Raw genomic sequence first — 22,743 nt, 5'->3', positions numbered from 1 at the left:
GAAGCAACCTCTAAGAAATCGCATTGCGTTCTTTTCTGGAATGTTTTATTTTTTTCCGGTAATTCGGGAACCGGAAACTCGTTAGTAGATGCTTTGTGTAGTCAAAGTACGTTTCAATTCACCATCCACCCCTAGACCTACGATTTGAAATAGTTTTCAATACAGTTCCAAAGAGTTTTGGCGATCTTTGCCTCGTCAGATTGAGATTTCCTATCTTCATCATCTTATTGTACTATGAAATAGTTTTTCGTGAAATTTTAGAATGTCTTCCACTTCTACTGCTACTAGTGTTGGTACCCTTTTGCCAATTGTGGAAGTGAATCAATTCTTTTATTTTCGAATACACAATATAAATCCCTAGCCTATGCATGTTGCCTTCGAATTAACATTAAAGTATGACATATTCAACAAAGTATGACATTTATTTTTATAAAATATTAACAACTAATCCTTTACTGCATTTTATTTGTTCACAAATGCACTGATTGAGGCGTTACATCAAATTGTTTTATCATTGCATGCGTAGCAAAATATAATAACACAGTAGCGTTCATATCAGACTTTTTGTTTTCGAATACGCCAATAGGTAGTACAAAACTCCGCCTCCGAAACTTGTATCGCAACAAGCGTGGATTATGACATTTGTTTTCTTTCCTCATTGGCTGTAGGAAATGCATAAGCGAAAAAGACGACGATAGCTGTTGTTGTTACCGAGAAGAATGTGCGAATAATGTAAGTCCGAGAGAGAGATAGTTACATAGTGGAAGCAGCTCAACTGTATATGTCTATAGCCTTTTTGTTGCATGTTTCTATTCGCCGGCTGGTGAAATGCTCAATAAGTTCAGTCTCACTCGAAATGTTTGAAGAGTAACAACCTCGCGTGCTTCCACCATATACGGTTTGAAAAACTGGATGTAAAAATGTACCTTTTCAATTGGAATTATGCCTAATTGATGGTTATCGCGAAAGAAAAGATACTTCTAATGTACATAACATTTCAAATTTTGTGAAAATCGTCGATTTTGAAAAATGAAGAGTTAAGTTTATTCCGATGCATTATTGTGGTTCAATATGATTGATGTGAGTGTGTATGGAAATCATGCAATGCACGCAACTAGTTTTCAAAGTAACGAAGCAGGATCAGATGGATATCCTTATTTATCATCAAATCATCAACACCATCACCATCATTACTACCATCAGCGAAATTCAGTAACAACTGATGTCCCTAATCCGTCGGGCTCGAGAACATGTAATTCGCAATCCGTCGGTAGCATTATCAATCCGGGTAATAATTGTACCGGCACACTAAATTGTACACAACAACAAACTTATTTGCACAGTCACTTGTATAGCCCTTCTGCATTAGAATATGGAATTACAACATCAAATTCACCTTCGGACCTTTATTTTGACAGTGAAACTCAAAACTTATTCTATAACAATAGTCAAAGTTCCGCTGCTCCGTTTCAACAATCTAGGATTATCAGTGCTGACAACGGTTTAAGTTATACGAATTTGGATTATATGTATAACCAACAGGATTGTGGTGACAGTGTAATAAATGAAGAGAATAAGTTACATCTACATCGGTATGGAACATTTGGATTCCCAGTGGTGGGTGATGGTTCTAGTGAACATTCTGTGAGCCATCATGCGATGCCAAATACTACTTGGGCTCACCAGTTATATACAGAAAACAGTGTACAACATTCACAATCGAATTGCACGGTTGAGTATTCAATAACGAATTCAATAGAATCACAGAATTTAAATAGTACACAATCCGAAATCGAGAATGAAGTCGGAGTTTCCAAAAATAGTAATAATGAATCTAACTCCGATAACGACCGCGTTATGTTGCAAATAAGACATGATCACATGCAACAACAAAATCAAACAAATGCCCCTACCTATAAATGGATGCAAGTCAAACGCAATGTGCCAAAACCACAGAGTAAGTGTGCATGACTTTATTAATTAATTCACTACAACTGTTGATTTACATATTGAAGAAAATCTCCCATACAAAATCTGCCTGAGATATTTTACATCGATGAATGGAGTATATATATATATATATATATATATATATATATATATATATATATATATATATATATATATATATATATATATATATATATATATATATATATATATATATATATATATATATATATATATATATATATGAAAATATTAGAGTTCGAATATTTTTCGTCATCTCTAATTTACCAAAGTAGCATGTTAAGTTACTGTCCTGTATTTGTCTACTAATTGTGCAATTTATCAAGTTAGTTTATGTTACTATTCTAGTAACTGTTGTGCTATAAAAAAGCGCAATTTTTCTGTGTTTTGCAACATATCTTTAAGTTCTTCCGTTATTTCGAATATTTATTGACAACGATTGTGCAACTGATACAAAAACTCATGCGTCGATCGCATCAAAAAGGCAGTAATGAAATCAGTGGAAAAACAATTGTAAAACTCGTGAAAACTACTACGTAATGTAAACAAGAAATGGAATGAAGTTCACAAAAACATAACAAACTTACTTACTAATGAATAAGTTTCACATTTGATTTCCAATACAACTGCTGTTGACAAAAAACATGGATCTTGTAAAATAATCTGCACACGAAAAATTATAATGCTACATATTGTAGAATTGATCTTTTGTGTTTTTGTAAGTGGAACATCTAGAACGAACTGCATTTTCATGGTGAAACATGTATTCGTACGCCTGAAATTTTCAAGTGCCTTTGAATTGACTTGTTTTGATGGTTGTACACCAATTTCTGTGAAAACAACATTCGATTATTTTAATGAGAATCATCGGAATGCTGTTAAAAATACGTATATTCAAACATTCTAAAAATTTTCAGATGATTTTGATCAAACTAACGTTTTATTGAATCTAGAAAATCTCGAAATGAATTTTTCCTGAATATTTTCCAATATGGCATCGATGGGAATAGTGAGTTCAATAGAAAATGGTTCACGCAACGAAATGACTTATATTATCTAAATAACAAGAAACATTAATATGTTAATATTTTGATAAGAAATGATCTGTTTAAATATTCTAGTTTAATTTAACAACAATATAGTATAGTCATTCATCTTAGCAAGTTCGAATTTTGTAATACACACTATAGGTATTATTCTGGCAAGCCCATGTGCTGGAGTTGCAAAAGAAAACTTTTCATGATCCGCTATAGGCGATTATAAGCTAATACATTTGCTAATAGTACTGTTGTTGTACCGTTTAATTCCACTATGTCACGTCATTACACTCTCACAAAGTCACAATTTTCACGAAAGTGTATCAAACGTTATAATACAGATACGTATTTCGGAATGTTATTTACATTCTTTTTCAGTGTATCGGGTTTAAACAGAAATTTAGCAATACATTTGGTTTCTTCTTGTTGTTGGATGAGAAGTGCTGGAGACGGAGTGTACATTATTCAGATTGGTGATGGTTAGAGTACGGTACCTTCAGAATGACCATTTCGAGGTTGGTGTGCTCGAATGGCCATAGCTTGAGTTCTGTATTTCCAATCCGTCCGATTTTTGGAGAGGTGTAAGACAAGAGTTCTAGATTTCGTTTTCCCTCGAAACAAACATTTGAAAGTGTTGGCTATCAAATCAATCTCCAGTATAAACGTACATTAACTATGAATTTATCCAGAATTCTTCAAAGAGCAAAAGCTTCTATAGCTTTGGTTCAGAAACCATATTTCTAAAAGAGAAACTTGTACGTTGGAAAGTTATTAAGCCCATTCTTCGTTGCCTTTAGCAAGAATGATAGGACCAATCCACGTGAAATGCTTCGAGCATGCATACTTTTTAAAATATGATATCGTTGTGTCTCTCATATCTGAGCTCACAACCTGGGATATTTCTGATGTGACAGTGCCTTCCATAATGTGCCTTTCAATTCAACTCTGGAAACAATTCGTGGTCATGGGATAACTTTAAGTATCACAAATTGGATACACACAATACTTATTAAACGACTTCTTTGTTCATTCCTATGGTAAGCAAAGATTAGAAAGCTTAGTGTCTGTGGGTGTCCCCAAGATGATGTACTACCACAATTTTCCTGTTACCTAATCGCTGATGGTTTGTTGAGGAAACTTAATGACCTTGGATTCCCGACTTACGGCTTTGCCGATCAGATTGCCGTTATATATTGTGACCGGTATGAACACCCACTTTGATTGAATGCAGCAAGCTTTGCGATTGTGGTCTTCAAATAGTGAGTCGCCTCTCCTAAGTATCTATCTTATATCTCCCGTGTGTCGACCGCTTTCCGCAGATGTGGCATGGCAGACATCTAAGAAACCCCCACGATGGCCCTCCGATGAGACAGTAGATTGGGACATACCTATTGAGCCATCCAGAAAAAATGCTCTTTGAGAGAAAGCTAGCAATAAATACGAATCGGAACAATCGGCATCGACCTAGATGACGAATAAAGGACAACGATTGGAAGCTCGGCACATGGAACTGTAAATTGCTCGGCTTTCCAGAGTGCAATTGAATACTGCACGACTTCAATTGCAGCATCATCAACCTGCACTGTCCATACGAAATGAGACCCGATAAAAATCGCGTGCCTAATCATCTTGGCTCCGTGTACCAATAATTTATGAGGAACTGGTGATAGTGGATACCAGCCATACAACGCTCGTTTTTATCAGTGTTACTTTGAAATTCATCCACGTTTATCTTATTCCGGCTATTGATCAATTGACCTCATCAAAATGATCTGCTTGAGTATTGAACTTCCTTCAGAATTTGGAAATTCTTTAATGATATACTGTAAAATGTCATTATTACTCTTCTCAGCAATCATTAGCTTTTAGTAAGTCGAAGCACTTCCTGAAACCCAAGAAAATCATTAGTTTGTAAAATGAGAAGAATGTATTTATTCTGATCAAAACTGTGTGTCATTTTCCGGTTGTTACTGACTATTCGGCACACAAGTGGATGAGAAAGAAGGGCTAGTGTCATAGGCGTCTCGATACGATTTGGATAAAAATATTTGCGTTTTACTAAATTACACCAGTTTGTTTGAATGGTTGTCGAGATAATGAAAATTTCTGTTCATAGATTTATCATGGCCAACTAGTTCAGTATGGTTATTACACAGTGGGCAGTATGAATAAAATGTAGTAAAGTCTGTTGTTTGTAGTATCTTCTCAAAAACAAAGTCCACAGAGTAAAACACGTTTGGTATGAATGAAAAATCAAGTTCGAACATGTAGTTAATGCTACCTTAGAATTTGAGTATTTATTGCATGCCGTATCGACTCGGAGCCGGAAAAGCTGGAATAAGAATGCATAAAGCAAGAAACGTACTTACTGCTGCAAAATTGCCACTTTATTAAATTTTTCTTCTTCATTTTATCAGCAAACACACAAGTAGCAACCCCGGGTTGGCGGTTCAATGCATAGGACGGTGGTCTTACAAGCCAGTTGTCGTATGTTCGAGTCCCGACCTGGAAGGATTCTTAGTGTCAGTAGGATCCATAGTACTAGCCATGCAATGATTCTGTACACTAAGAATCGGCTGCGAAGTCTGTTGAAACAGAAAGGCCAAATTCCACAAAAAGGAATGTAATGCCAGGACTTTGACAAGTAGCAACCTCTGAAGCTACCTACCGAAAAATTGTAGTAAATACTACATGTTCGAAAGTTGTTGTGTAGTAAAGTCTCTACTTTTGACATGAAAGTGATCCACATGTAGCATTTACTACCAAAATTCAAGCATGCTACGTTTTATTCATACGGCCCATTATCTCTAATCCTCAGTTGCTCAAACTCAATTGAAGTAGTTATTTTGATAATAATTAATTAAAATTGTTCAGCAAAAACCCTATATTCTGCTTTAGTTTTTATGTGTCTCATTTCTGGAATGGAAAATGTATGAAGCACTTGTAGTGCTAATTTGATACTACTTTGCTAAAGGAAGTATGTTGATACGTTAAGGCGTTTAAGAGTTATGCGGACTAATTTAAATGAGTTTAAACAAATAACACCCTTCCAATTTTATCTTAACTTTTTAATTATATTATGACCTTTCAGGAACCGCATAGGATTTTTGATGAAAAATCAATAATAACTTTCTACTGGTAGCACGTATGTAAAATTTTAGTTGAACAAAATTGTGCGCAATAATTAGTTCAACGACTCTTTTGAAGACAACTTTTGCATAGAACGTTTCACAAAAAAAGTTAGATATAAAAGTGATTTTTCGAGAGAAACCTTACTTTTACTAGGGAAAATTGATCTAACTTGATCAAATAAAATCTAGAAAGGTGCTTTTTTCAGCAAAGTTGCTCGAAACAAAATTTCCTATAATTTTATTGTGCAATAAAATCGTTTTTGAGTTCAATTAAGAAAGTTAGATTTCAGATTTCAATCTAAATAAGGGCCACCCTAGTAATTTTTTACATCCAAAGGAGCGTCATTTGATTAAAAAACAATTTCTGTAAAGACACCAACTACAAAAAAACTAATATTTAATAGTGAAAATATTTTTGTCACGCTAATTTCCCGTTTCGGACCACAGTGCACTCGTCGCCCACGAACGCCGAGACTCAATATCGAGCAACTACTACGTAGCGATCGTACCCGATCAGAAAACCATATCTGAATTGTATTGAAATTGTATCTCGTTTTGATATTTATACCAAAAAAGACTAATAATTAAGATGTACAGTTTTGCACTCCATAAATAATTCGGTGTAAATTGTACCAAAATTTGATTTATCAGTAGTGATATTTATTTATAAATTTTGTGTTTCAAACATTATAGCGAAATTATAAATATTTTTCAGTAAGACTGAAAGAAAAAGTAAATGAACTTCAATCTACTGTATACAATTTCAAATCTATTAAGATATAACAATATTATTTCACATAAAAATAATCTTAGATATAATCAGATACAAATGACACAAATTTTTGATATAAAATCTTGATATTTTAACAACTATCCATAGAGAATTTATATCGAATTCTGATGGATTTTGTGTTATTTATGAAATCAAAATTTGATACAATTTTCATAAACACGTCTGATCGGGTACTGTCAAAGAATACGCGTATTAGCGAGAAAGATATTGGTTCGACGGCAAGGGCTGCAATAGCGCACGAGAGCGAATCATTAACGATACAAACAGGCGCGAAACGGACAGAGCTCGGGTCCCCAGAGGAAAAAACGCCAGCAGAAAGATCGTGGGCGCGAAGCGAAGGAAAATCGAAAAACCTCGACTTAGACATTTCCAGAGTCCCAGAAATTCGATTTTTATATTTAAAAAAATCGAGATGACACTAGATTTCGACGTTTCATGCAATTTCCAAGCAGCCTGTAACCGTGTAGTGTCGGTAGTTGTTCCCAAACGGCTAAAAATAACACTACGGTCCACGTTTGGTAAGCCGTGTAGCATCCGGCGGAATTATTCTAACCAAGAATTGAACCGCTGGTTTCCTGTTCCATGTCGTAAAAGGCCACAAAAAGGACTGCATGGCAACCGGAGCTTAAGGGGTTACATTACTGTAGAAAAAAAGAGAAGGGGGGGGGGGGGGGGGGGAATTATTTTACGAGTCAAAAAATGAAGTAATCCGGATTCTGTATAAAGTACTTTTTAATATTTATATTTAAGTACAAAATAATGATCAGTTTTAAAAATTGAAAAACAAAATGGCGGCTTGGCGGCATTTCCGCGAAAGTGCTTTTTTAATCATTTAATTTTTTGGGTTTTTTAATTAATTGTATTTCTGTAAAATGGCAGCCCTTTGAACATAAAACCGCATTTTTTCATCACAAAATTGTTCGTAAAAAAAATATTCACAATTTTCAAAAACCTCTACGTACCTCAGTGGAGATAAGTACCGAGAAAATTCTGTAAAATTTTTGAATCGAATTTACTTGACTTATGTTTCCGGTCAGCTCAAAAAACGTGGTTCCGAGATAAACGCGTTTAAAGTTTTCGGTGCTGTAAGATCGTATTTCATATTCGAAATTAAGACGTCTAGAAATTTTTCCCGCTTTTCATCTTTTGGAATAATATTTTTTAAAATCATACATGACCTATTGCAATGAAAATTTTTTTTCCGATTTTTTTTAAATTCTGCAGTGTTGTAACCCCTTTAATAATGCAGTCGTGCACGGAATATCTTGGACATTTCCCTTACTATGTTAAGCGAACGACTGTACAGTGTAAATGATACATGGAAGTTCTATGAGAAGGCTACCCGCTCACGTAGAAGCAACACGCCTCAGGCCGAAATGTGTAGAGATACCAGTGGTAACCTTCTCACAAACAAATTTAAGGTGATCGACAGGTGGAAGCAGAACAACGACGAGCATCTGAATGGTGAAACACAAGATGTAGAGAACGATACAGAAATCAATCAGGGTACACGCTCAGCCGCCGATAGATTTTTAGTTCCTGATCTATCGGAGATAAGTTAGGAGATCGGCAATCTGACGAACAACAAATCTACGTACAATGACCAATTACCTGGCGAGTTGCTCAAACATGGAGGAAAGGCACCGGTTAGCGCGGTGCACTGGATGATTTCTAAGATTTGGGAGGCAGAGATTCTACCGCAGGAATGGATGGAAGGAGTGGTATGCGCCATCTAAAAAAAGTTGATAAGCTTGATAGTTTCAACAGTAGACACTCACTTCGAATGACATCAGCATTTCAAATGCTGTTTACTTCTAATGAGTACCCGGTCATTTTGACATTACTGGAAATGAATGGGATGATGATTTGGTTAGTTAGTTGCAACGAATTATTTCGTTGGGCGTGAACTAGCGTTACCACTATCAACTCGTAAAATAAAGCACGAGATTCGTTCTTGGGCTTCGTCTAAACATGCCAGCTACTTGCGAAGCTTGAAAACTTGCGCCCAGACAAAAGCATTTTTACCATATCTCAATCTGAAAATGTAAAACTATCTACTGCATTTTTCTACGCATTGTTGCAGTAATCTGGCTCTGACTGGACATTGGAAACTAAACTATTACATGGCTATTATTCAGCATGCTAAACATTATTCAATCTGTGTATGGGTCGCTAAAATGAAGAATATTTTATTGTTTCTCTTCAAAATTTCTTTCCATGTTTCCTATATCCTTCCCTTTCCACCAGGAAAATGATGGGAAGTTATGGCAAGGTACTATTCTTTAAATAACCAGATAAACGTGCCACTTGAGCCAATTAGTTCTAAATTGATTAACGGAAGAAGGTAACATTGATCTGAATTGACTCGAAAGTTATATAATCAATGTGCCTCTACAGTAGGCCACTCGAAATAATTCGAACAGTAAAAGTCACATCACAACGACTAAACCCGCTGTACGTTGGTCCGAGCATTGGCTACAATTGGCTTATGTTCATTTGACATGCCATCCATTCAGTTGACTCTAAGTATTCGGTGAGTGCAAAAGTGTCATTTGTTTCGTCAAAAGTAAAATTTTCTATTTCCCGATTTTTTGGGTTATTGAATATATTCGGTGAATGTACTAGTGGTTTTATGATCAATGATAAAATGTGTAATGACTTCGCAAAATCGAAACGAAACGGTGAAGCGAAAATTACCACTTTTCGGTTGACCAAAATGTCAAGTAGACTCTATCTGAGTCGTCAATTTGTTGTTGTTTTTAACAAGAACTTGCTGAGATTATGAAGCTCAACTCTTTTTTCAAGTACGTACCAACAAAAAAGTTCAAAATTCCCCACCGGCAGCACAAAAGATTAATTGAAATTCCTAATCATGGAATGATTTTGACAAATGCTGCGTTTAATATAAAGTTAGTACTGAATGCTTCCACAGAGCTAACCCGGTAAACCTGGCGCTCACGCGACAAGATAGTAAACCATATTGTAAGTGAATGTTTTTTTTTATCAATTTAAAATGGTCTTAACTGAAAAACAATTGCGTTTTATTCCACAAATTTCTTATCAAAATTTTTCTTATTTGTTTAAAAAATGAAATCTTTCATGTATGAAACAGCTGTAAGACATAAATCAGGTCAAACAATTTCATTGTTTACCAGGTTTATTTGGAGAGATTTAATATCATCCGGAGTTCATGTGTCGTATGAAACACTCATTTTCGATATTCTTTCGTTTTTGTTTAGGCGAACTTAAACCTATAGCAACGACCAGGTAACGTTGTCAGAATTAACATTTCGAAACAAAAGGATGGGCTAGAATAAATTGATCATTTTGCAAACCAAATATTGACGATCCGAATGTATGGGACCTGGCGGTATTATCATTTGTATTTGGTTGAAGCACTCCGAGTTAGATTGCGCCCGTATTAGCGGGAGTATGTACCTCAAACCAAAGCCATTTGTAACTGAATGTTGGAGCTTTCGAACAGTATGTAACATTCGCAGTGAACATATTATTTCCCGTAGAAATTATCCATTAGAAAAACGATAAGAATAATAAATTCGATTTAAAACCATTAGTTTTGAAAAGTAATTTTTGTACTTTTGATTTTTATTCACTATATCCAATACGAGATGAAAGATTCATGTGGAAGAAATTATGATTGAGTTTAGTCTATATCAATATTAATTCTAATATTGTATAAACAAACAACATTAAAACGTGTCAATATACTTGCATAATGTATAATCGACTTAATGTTATTTAATACTAATGCTGAGATAAATAAATTGATACAATGATATGTATACCATGTTGCAGCCATTTGCGTCAAAGAGGAGGGTGGAATAACTTAGTATTTGAAGGGATCATATTTCACTTCACAAATCAAAGAGAATTTGCGTTGGTTCGTGGAATACTATGATCAGCTTACATAAAATAAATATTTGAGTATGTTATGAAGAATGCAATTCAGGGGGTTTAGTTTTCAAATGCGCACTTTTTGTAAAACTCTCAACGAGTGATGCTCGATCCTCTCGTGTTAGTGAAGTGAAAAAAATTTCATTTGAACTTTGGCGTTTCAAAGTTGCAACACAGTGAGTGAGACGACTTCAACCAGAAGAAAATAGAGCTTCAAATGTGACTGGAATTAAACATTCATTTAAACATTTCGTTCAACTACCCACACACACACATATATATATATATATATATATATATATATATATATATATATATATATATATATATATATATATATATATATATATATATATATATATATATATATATATATATGTATATATATATAGAAAAAAATTATGAATTTTACAGGTGACAGAATTTAAAATGTTTCGAGTGTAATTTGCACTCGGCTACCAAGTGCCGCTGTATGGATTTATATTTATCACTTATTCAATAAACAGATAAAAGCTCTGCGGTTTAGTCGTATAACCGATGTGCTTGTGACCTACACAGATAAAAATATTTACATCTATTTTCATTCACGTATTTGGAGCAGGAAATTGAATCTATAATGATTTCCAGATCTTTAATTTTCAATATACTTTAAAAGCAAATCTATATATGTTGTACGATTCATAGAAAAATAAAAGCATTCTAATTCATTTTGACATCGATGATGGTTTTCAATCAAATTTTTGATTCAACTGATGTGTCTTTCAAAGTATTATTGAATTACATGCCGTGTAAATTTAATTATTTTTTTTCTGTGTAATGTTTCTCGGTTCAAGTCGCGCTGCTGCTAACGATCTTGTTTTTTATTTCATTCGAATTCAAGACATGTAATTTTCAAATCACACAATTCTACTTGTTCTTGAATGTTGAATATAAATTTGTATGAAATACGACGCTCCAGTTATGTGCATCTTATAAGATGTAAAATCACTATAATATATATATATATATATATATATATATATATATATATATATATATATATATATATATATATATATATATATATATATATATATATATATATATATATATATATATATATATATATATATATATATATATATGTATATATATCGCAACTTCTTCTTTCTGCTACCATATGCTTACATTGGTCTTACAATAGTTGCTTTGATCCAATCAATGTATCTGTGTTTGAGTTCGCATGATTTTCCAAAAGCACGTCTGCATTGGCGGAAAGCCATGCAAGCTCTTTTAATTCTGAAGTCAATGTGAACAGACCAATTCAGTTTTGAATTAAGAATAACCCCGACGTATTTTACTTGATCAACAACAGTAACCTTTGAACCGAAGAACTGTAACGGATAAGCTCCTGTGATTATCCTGATATTTTGGATTTACAGATAATCCAATCTAACAACTCCATTGCTGCATTAAATCAAAGTTAGTGTTAATGCTTATACCGATCATTGATCGCCCAACCCGTAAGTCAAGGTTTCAAGGTCATTAAGATTCCTTAACAAACCATCACTGACTAGGTTACATAAAAGTGGGGACAGTACATCACCTTGAGGACACCCACAGGCACTCAGCTTTCAAATCTCTGATTGCCGAAGCGATGAACAAAGAAACCGATTGCTAAGCATTGCATGTATTCAATTTGTGATACTTGAAGGTATGCCATAACCACGGGTTGCTTCCACAATTGAATTGAAAGACATGTTATCAAAGCACTTTCAATATCTAGGAAAACTCCCAAGCAAGATTGCTTTTGTGAGAAAGCTTTTTCAATGTTGTACTCAACATCATGTAACAGGGTTGTAACGGACTTGCTGGTAAACATGTTGCATTTAATGTAGCGGATGCACGCCCTAACTAACATTCCTGAAATCGTGATGTACTATGCGTTCCACTGTTTTAAGAAGAAATGTGCTAAGGTCTGAAACACTTCGTTTCCTCATTCGTGTCGCGACTGATTTTTGGAATAAATTTCATTAGTATTTATTTACAAGCTTTTAAAATATATGCTTTCGAAAGACATGTTCTTTTTTTTTATGCAGTAACACTGGAAAACTGCATCCTTTCCAGGAGACTTGTACGGAGCAAAAATACTCAACTTCCCATTTGACCGATTCAATCGTCATAATTCTTCCAGCAAGTTCCCAAGAAACGTAACTACCCGAACAAAGTCTCGGGAACAGCTGTCGGTGATGACTCAATACATCCTGGAAAGTGAGTAATAAAAATATAGTTAAGTATATCACCTTCATCAGACAAGTATTCACAAGTAAGTTTTGAAGTTCTTAAAAAACCGACATGAAAGTCCTTCGAATTCGAAAGTAAATTAAATTTGTGAGAAGGCTTTTCCAACCACTTCGCTCAAACGATCGAAAAGCATTTTTGTAAGCCCTTTCAGCCGACATGAATGTCTCCGACTCATCTCGGCGCGTTGGTCCCAAGATCTTTCTTTCCTTAGGCTAACAAGTTTAGCATTCCACCAAGGAGTTCATTAAGTAGCTCGCACAATCCGAAGTGGACAAGCCTTTTCATATGCTGCAATTATGAGTGAGTTTTTCTCGTCGACAGCATTTTCCAAATCAATTGTGGTTTCAATTGCTGGTTGGTACCCATAAAATCTAGTCACCAAGCCCTCTTCATAGAGGTCCCAGTTTGTACAGTTGGGATTACGATATGTGACAACATCAAATTTAAATGAATGATCAAAAAAGATGTACTTATAATCAGATAACGAAGGTTCGAGCTCATCGAAGACGAGTCAATTTACCAACTCATGCGCAATCCTATCAGAGCAGAAAGTTACGTCCAAAACCTCCTCTCTTCCAGATCTCGCAGATTTCCTGTATTAATTATGTGCCGGTCTGTACTGCTCACAAATTCTATCGTATCATACCAACTGTGACAGCACAAATATCCCGAGTTGCGAGCTCCGAGTTGTGAGAGAAACATCGAGAGCACTATTTGCACGTATGCATGCTCGAGGCATTTTACGTGGATTAGTCATACCGGTCTTGTTGAAGGCAACGAAGACTGGGTTTAACAATTTTCCAACGTAGAAGTTTCCCTTTTGGAAATATGGTTCTTGAACCAAAGCTATAGAAGCTCTACCTTCTTGCAGAAGTCTGGATAGATTTATAGTTGCTGTACGTTTATGCTGGAGATTGATTTGTGCCACTCTAACCATTATCAATTAGAGTAATTAACACTCCATCTCCACCACTTATCGTACAACAACTAGAAGAAACCAAATATATTGGCTTATAACCACCCATAGCGAATCATGGAAGGATGCTTTAATCATCTAAATCCCACGAGTTGCGAAGAATGAAATCGTCCACTGTGCCAAAGCTTCGCTTTACACAGTAAGGGCAAAACCCGAGATATTCCGTTTACGACTGGATTGTTTAACCTCATGAAGCCATTCAGTCATCGGCATGGAAATACACCTTGACTTGGGGACTGCTCGTAAGGAAGGTAGTGGAAGACCAGCCAAAATTATGGACGCAAAGGACTTCGTTCTCTTTCTCGTGCCTTCAACAACAAGGATTCATTGAGTCAAAGCGATGCCGCAAAAAAGTTCAACTGTTCTCACCAGTACATCTGCAAAACATTGAAAACACTCGGAATAAAGTACCGAAAGAAGACACGAGCCCCGGAATATACTGACGCACAGATTTCAACGCTGAATTCCCAATGCCGCTGGTTGATTAAAAAATTTTCCGGAAAAAGTTCTGTTTTGGACGACGAAAGTTACGATACTATTCAACGGATAGTTCTACTGTACATGCGAACATAAAATATTAGTTTAAACATAAGTTTGAACAGAAAGTGATTGAAGTGAAGACATTGTCATTTCCGAGAAAGGCATTTCTAAGCCATGGTTCGAGCCATCTGGGTTGGCAATTAATCAAGATGTGTACCAGAACGAATGTTTGTAGAAAGTTTTGATCCCGTTTTTCCAAAAACATCATGCTGATGGACAATACGTGTTTTGGCCGGATAAAGCGTCATCACATTGCACAAAAAAACATTACATTCCTTTCGTGGAATTTGGCCTTTCTGTTTCAACAGACTTCGCAGCCGATTCTTAGTGTACAGAATCATTGCATGGCTAGTACTATGGATCCTACTGACACTAAGACACTAATCTACCTCAGTGTCGCCTAATCGAAGATTTCTTCGGGGTTTTGAGCTCCTTGGTGTACAAAAATAACTGGAGAGCCACGAATTGCTAACAGTTGATTGGTAGAATCAAGAGATGCATTCGCAAAGTTGACATGAAGGCCGTACAACGCTCCTGTTCCGACATCAAACGGAAGCTTCGCCGAACATCCGATTACGGACCGTTTTCAAATGTTCACTAATTTTTTTTCAACAATGAACAATGTATTTTTAATTTCAATAAATCAGATCTTCTCCAAGTATGTTTGTCATTTTTTGACAGCTTGAGAAAGAAATTCCAAAATTTTAATATTCCATGTATGTGGGTTGTATGATGTGGCGTTTCCAATGGTGAAAAAAGAATTTCCGCTATTTGTTGTTATATATTATTACCTGTTTTCATTTTATCATTAATATGTTAGGTTCATATAGTTAATAAGTAGTTAATAGCTTACATTTAATGGTTCTTTTCAAAATAACTTTTTCCAATAAAGGCTTCGTAACCTATCGATATAAACATTGGATTCTGCATATATTTGTAGACAGTCACTATTTTACTTGCTTTCAAACAGTAACACCTTACTTGAGCGCCAATTCGATATTCTTGATTCCACAATGATCCACGATCTTCAATCGCCATAGAATATATACTTTATAATTTTAGGTTAAGATGTGTTCACTACATTATAAATCAATTCAGTTCTAGTTGTTCTGTTATCTCATAAAATGCCCAATCATTATCAAGGGTTATGAAGGCGATTGCCCGATCATAATAATAGGTTTACTGTTGGTTGATCGAGGGATGTCGTTAGAGCGTGCACAGTAGTGCTCACACTCCTCGCAATACGCTAGTACTACTTACGCTCTAAATCAATTACTGCTAAATGGTTGGCCTCTCGTAGATTCCGGAACTGGTTTGAACCGCAGCACGGCGAACCTGATCATCTTTACCGGAAGTGACTGCTATCACACGCGCTTTTGGCCAACAGTTTTTTGGAAATTTCGAATCTACGACTATAACAATGTTTCCTACGGCGCTGTTTTTTTTTTTTTCAAACCATTGGAAACGTTGGAAGATAATCTCGAATCCATAACCGCCAGAACTGGTTTGCGATTACCTGTGATGTATGCCATGCTCGCTCTAGTTCTGTTCCACTATGATCAAATAGAATATCTGGTTTCAAGTCATTTGGTGAATCATTTAAAAAGTGGTTGGGGGTTAAAACGGGAGCGATTTCATCATCGATCGGAATACAGGTCAAGGGACGAGAGTTCACTATATTTTCGATATGTATCAAGGCATTTCTTCACTAGGAAGCCGTTTCACTTCACTAGGAAGGAATTTCATTCGATCTAGACAGTGGCGTATCTAGAGGGGGCGAAGGGGGCACTCGCTCTAGGCGCAACGTTTTTAGGGGGGTGGCTAACCAAACCTTGGGACTTTTTTTTGCACATACAAGTCATCTTTCCGGAGATGGAGTTGAGCCTTTTGCTCACTAAACCAACGATGGGGCAAATTTTCTCGGTACGCCACTGAATCTAGATTTCTTTTTACGCTTTGAAATAATCTCTCCACCTCTGCTTCACCCATATATGGAGACCCAGAAGGTATAAATTTCCATTTCGTTTCCGAACTAACAAATTCAGCTACCATTTGATCATGATCAATATTTTCGCTCGATGCTCTAAATTCGTATAAATTTCCATTTCGTTTCCGAACTAACAAATTCAGCTACCATTTGATCATGATCAATATTTTCGCTCGATGTTCTAAATTCGTTACTGGCACCACGGGAATTATTTGCGTTATCACTGATAATCTCCCTTGGTATTCTTCGTCGACCCATAAAATTTTTTAGGGCCATAAGGAATATGCGGTTAGACTGTGTACTATTTCAACGTGAATAGCTCGCGTTGTATGACATGTGATAATAACTCCTACCCGGTGAACGACCACGATAGGTTAAAGCCGGGTATAAATAAATGATATACAATATAATAATAACTCCTCAACGTTTCTCAACTCGTCGACCAACTGCAATCGCCATTGGACCAAAATAATCAATACCCGAGTGAGTAAAAGGTTTCGCATATGCAGCTAATCTATTTGTCAGTAAACTAACAATTTCAGGAGGAATTGGAAATGCTTTTTGATTTCTGCACCACTGACAGTTTCTTCGAATCTTTCTGTAAGACCCCGCAGACGTGGAGTGTAGAGCCGCTGTCAAATCTCATTAAGTGCTGTTTCATGATTCATGTAATAATAAAGCGTTGACTAGACTTTGGTAGCTTCGATGAGCTGGTGTAACCAGTTAAAGAATATAATATTTTTTTAAATATTTTTATTTAGGCCCTTTGCGTACAAGCTTTACGTGGCCGATTTAGCCGATTAGATGTGTGTTACCTTTTTTTCTAGGGGGTGAGGAGATTCCATTTCCATCCTGCGATGGTTGAGTGGCACTTTGTTCGTGGTTCGTCTCGTCATCCATTGCCGCATCGGTGGTATTGTTGTTGGTTTCCGTTTTCTTTTCGTTTACCTTGTTACACCCAAACCTCCGTTTACGAACACTTTTTATACGTAACCTCTTTTTACGTACCTCTTTTTACGAACCAAATCCCAAATAACGTAAACTTTTTTTACGAACCAAATCCCAAATAACGTAAACTTTTTTTACGAACCTACTTCGTAAAAAGAGGTTTTGTCATTCATCGAAAGCGATTTCCGACTCCATGAAAACTACTACAATATAGATATTTTTGGAACGGGTTTAAAGAGTACATTCCGGAAAATGATGTTTGAGGTATTTTGGAAATCCAAGATGGCGACTTCCGGTTGATTGATATTCCTTTAAAACCAGTACAATATGGGTATTTTCGGAACGGAATTGATGAGTAGATGTCAGAAAACGATGTTTGAGGTAGTTTTGAAATTCAAGATGGCGACTTCCGGTTTGTTGATATTCTTTGAAAACCTATATAATATGGGTATATCCGGAACGGGGTTAATGAGTAGATGTCGGAAAATGATGTTTGAGGTGGTTCTGAAATCCAAGATGTCGACTTCCGGTTTATCGATATTCCTTGAAAACCCTTGCAATATGGTTATTTTCGGAACGGAATTGATGAGAAGATGTCGGAAAATTATGTTTGAAGTGGTTCTTAAATCTAAGATGGCGACTTCCGGTGTGTTGATATTCCATGAAAACCCTTGCAATATGGGTATTTTCTGAACGGAATTGATGAGTAGATGTCGAAAAATTATGTTTGAAGTGGTTCTCAAATCCAAGATGGCGACTTCCGGTATGTTGATATTTCTTGAAAACCCATACAATATGGATATTTTCGGAACGGAATTGATGAGTAGATGTCAGAAAACGATGTTTGAGGTAGTTTTGAAATTCAAGATGGCGACTTCCGATTTGATAATATTCCTTGAAAACCCTTACAATATGGGTATTTTCGAAACGGGGTTAATGAGTAGATGTCGGAAAATTATGTTTGAAGTGGTTCCGAAATCCAATATGGCGACTTCCGGTTTGTTGATATTCCTTGAAAACCCATACAATATAGGTATTTTCGGAACGGAATTGATGAGTAGATATCAGAAAACGATGTTTGATGTAGTTTTGAAATTCAAGATGGCGACTTCCGGTTTGTTGATATTCTTTGAAAACTTATATAATATGGGTATTTCCGGAACGGGGTTAATGAGTAGATGTCGGAAAATGATGTTTGAGGTGGTTCTGAAATCCAATATGGCGACTTCCGGTTTATCGATATTCCTTGAAAACCCTTGCAATATGGGTATTTTCGGAACGGAATTGATGAGTAGATGTCGGAAAATTATGTTTGAAGTGGTTCTCAAATCCATGATGACGACATCCGGTGTGTTGATAGTCCTTGAAAACCCATACAATATTGGTATTTTCGGAATAGGGTTAATGAGTAGATGTCCGGAAATGATGTTTGAGATGGTTCTGAAATCCAATATGGCGACTTCCGGTTTGTTGATATTCCTTGAAAACCCATACAATATAGGTATTTTTGGAACGGAATTGATGAGTAGATGTCAGAAAATAATGTTTGAGGTAGTTTTGAAATTCAAGATGGCGACTTCTGGTTTGTTGATATTCCTTGAAAACCCATACAATATGGGTATTTTCGGAACGGTATAGTGTTTTAAAGGAATAAAGAGTTAAAGGAAAATGGCAAAAACTTTCAAAAGATAATAATCAACCGGAAGTCACTATTTTGCATTTCAAGACCACCTCAAATATAATTTTCCGACGTCTACTTTTAAATCTCTTTCCGAAAGTACCCATATTGTAAGGGTTTTCAAGGAACATCAAGAAACCGGAAGTTGCCATCTTGGAACTAAGAACCACCTCAAACATGGTTTTCTGACATCTACTCATCAATCCCGTTCTGAAAATACCCATTATGTAAGGGTTTTCAAGGAATATCAAGAAACCGGATGACACCATATTGGATGTCAGAACCACCTCAAACTTTATTTTCTGATATCTACTCATCAATCCCGTTCCGAAAATATCCATATTGTATGGGTTTTCAAGGAATATCAACAAACCGGAAGTAGCCATCTTGGATTTCAGAACCACTTCAAACATCATTTTCCGACATCTACTCATTAACCCCGTTTCGAACATACTTATATTGTAAGGGTTTTCAAGGAATATTAGCAAATCGGAAGTCGCCATCTTGAATTTCAAAACTACCTCAAACATCGTTTTCTGACATCTACTCATCAATTCCGTTCCGAAAATACCTATATTGTATGGGTTTTCAAGGAATATCAACAAACCGGAAGTCGCCATCTTGAATTTCAGAACCACTTCAAACATAATTTTCCGACATCTACTCATTAACCCCGTTTCGAAAATACCCATATTGTAAGGGTTTTCAAGGAATATTAGCAAATCGGAAGTCGCCATCTTGAATTTCAAAACTACCTCAAACATCGTTTTCTGACATCTACTCATCAATTCCGTTCCGAAAATATCCATATTGCAAGGGTTTTCAAGGAATATCAACAAACCGGAAGTCGCCATCTTGAATTTCAAAACTACCTCAAACATCGTTTTCTGACATCTACTCATCAATTCCGTTCCGAAAATATCCATATTGTAAGGGTTTTCAAGGAATATAAAGAAACCGGAAGTCGCCATCTTGGATTTCAGAACCACTTCAAACATCGTTTTCCGACATCTACTCATCAATTCCGTTCCGAAGATACCCATATTGTTAGGGGTTTTAGGCAATCTCAATAAACCGGAAGCCGCCATCTTGGATTTTGAAACGAACCCAAACATCATTTTCTTGCACTTACTCTTCACATCCGTTCCGAAAATAAACATATGATGCGCGGTTTCCACAATAATCACACAAAACTTTTTTTACGAAGTAAATTCCAAATAACGTAAACTTTTTTTACGAACCAAATCCCAAATAACGTAAACTTTTTTTACGAACCAAATCCCAAATAACGTAAACTTTTTTTACGAACCCCCGTTTAGTTCGTAAATGGAGGTTTCGGTGTATTCGCAGTCTAGGGCTCGTTGTTATTTGTTGTTGATGCGCCTTGTTGTACATTTATTGCAGTTGCTGGTTGGTTTGGTTTCGTCCCGGGTTGGCGGTTCAATGCATAGATCACTGGTCTAGCAAACCAGTTGTCGTATGTTCGAGCCCCAACCTTTAAGGATTCGTAGTGTCAGTAGGATCGTAGCACCAATCATGCAATGGTTCTGTACACTCTGAATCGACTGCGAAGTCTGTTGAAACAGAAGGTCAAATTCCACTACAGGAATGTAATACCAAGGCTTGATGGTGAAACAAGATTACTGCGCTCACTAGTTTCCGTTGTTGAACGGTTGACTTTGTCTTTGGTTAACGGTGTTCTTTTCGCAGTTTCAGTGCAAGGTTTGCCGTAGTGTGCAGGTCGTTCACAAAACTGACATGTAATTGGCTGATTTTCATAGGTAATCAGTGTTTTACACGGATGTATCCCATCTAGACCACACATGATGTAACACATGGATCAATAAGTCCCGAGACTAACAATGGAAACAACATTTTTTTGCCAAATTTTTTTTTATTCATTGACATAATCACCTTTTAGGGTGATACAATGGTTCCAACGTTTTTCCAATTTTTCAATACCATGTTTATAAAAAAATTTATCTTTCGCTTCAAAATAAGCTTCAGTTTCAGCGATGACCTCCTCATTTGAGCCAAATTTTTTTCCCTGGAGCATTTTTTTAAGATCAGCAAAGAGCCAGTAGTCACTGTGGGCTAAATCTGGCGAGTATGGGGGGTGGGGAAGCAGATCAAAGCCCAATTCGTTCAATTTCGCCATTGTTTTCATCGACTTGTGGCAGGGTGCATTGTCTTGATAAAAAAGGATTTTTTTCTCTGCGTGCGCGGTCGTTTTTTTGCGATTTCCTCCTTCAAACGCACCATTAAGTCAATATAATAATCACTGTTGATCGATTTACCTTTTTCGAGGTAGTCAATGAAAATTACGCCATGCGTATCCCAAAAAACTGACGCCATGACTTTGCCAGCTAACTGCTGCGTTTTCGGACGCTTCGGACGGCTTTCGCCAGCTGTGCGCCACTCAGATGACTGCCGCTTCGACTCTGGAGTGTAGTGATGTATCCATGTTTCGTCCATGGTCACGTAACGACGCAAGAAATCTTTTTTGTTGCGAGTAAATAGCGATAAACTGCTTTCTGAATCATCGACTCGTTGCTGTTTTTGTTCCATCGAAAGCAATCGCGGCACCCACTTGGAAAAAACCTTTTTCATGCTCAATTTTTAAATACATAGTAAATACACTTCCATATGATATCTGTGTCATCTCAGCAATCTCACGGAGCTTCACTTTACGATCTTTCATTATAATTTTTGTCACTTCACTCACATTTTCCGGTGTAACGGCTTCCACAGGTTTACCCGAACGTTCCGCGTCATTTGTGTCGGTATGACCACGTTTAAACTCGGCGAACCACCGACAAATCGTTGCTTTTGATGGACAAGAGTCCGGATAACATTTTTCAATCCATTGTTTCGCTTGCACGGTGTTTTTACCCATTAAAAACAATGTTTTATCAAAACACGAAACTCGATTTTTTCCATTTTTTAAACAAACTACAAAACGACTTTACTCCAACCTCGATAACTCAGCTGTTTCTGGTCAGATCGACTTAAAATTTTTTTCCCGGTTAGTACTCTAGAAAGACGTGGTTACTTGTTTACTAGGAGCGCCATCTCTGATTTAGTCTCGGGACTTATTGATCCATGTGTTAAGATGGAATTGCCTTACGTAGTTGCATACGCACAACTCGCACGCCATTCCGGGAAAACATTTCGCCATACTTCCCTTTCGATGGAAAGAACTTCACCGTACTGCGACATATTTTCCCGAACGAACTGATCGCTGGTCTGCAGGGAAAGGTCATGCACGCGTACTTCTATGACATTGTCCACCATGTACGCAGGGATTTTATATTTAACATTGTCATGATCAACACTGTGCACCTCGTTATTAACCGAAGCAAATGCAATTGAACATAATGTACACACAGTTAGACGCCTTGTTGAATTGAATCTCACTTACATCATTAACGTTTAGATGCATTCGTTTCTTAAGCAAGATTTCAATTTCGGTTGCTGCTGGTCT

The 22,743-nt window shown here is 36.4% G+C and overlaps 1 protein-coding gene across 1 annotated transcript in view; it reads left to right on the top strand.

Moving 5' to 3' along the window:
- Positions 1 to 922: 922 nt before the first annotated feature.
- Positions 923 to 22,743, top strand: part of LOC131438166 (homeotic protein labial) — a 49,493-nt gene continuing 27,672 nt past the window's right edge. The window contains exon 1 of the mRNA XM_058607999.1: positions 923 to 1,957. Coding sequence (XP_058463982.1) covers positions 1,072 to 1,957 — 886 coding nt within the window. The 5' untranslated portion in view covers positions 923 to 1,071. The remainder of the gene's footprint in view (positions 1,958 to 22,743) is intronic.

Source organism: Malaya genurostris, chromosome 3 (assembly GCF_030247185.1).
Source record: "Malaya genurostris strain Urasoe2022 chromosome 3, Malgen_1.1, whole genome shotgun sequence".
NCBI classification, from domain to species: domain Eukaryota; kingdom Metazoa; phylum Arthropoda; class Insecta; order Diptera; family Culicidae; genus Malaya; species Malaya genurostris.
Note: the sequence above shows the minus strand (reverse complement) of the source record. Positions and strands in the feature narration are given on the sequence as shown.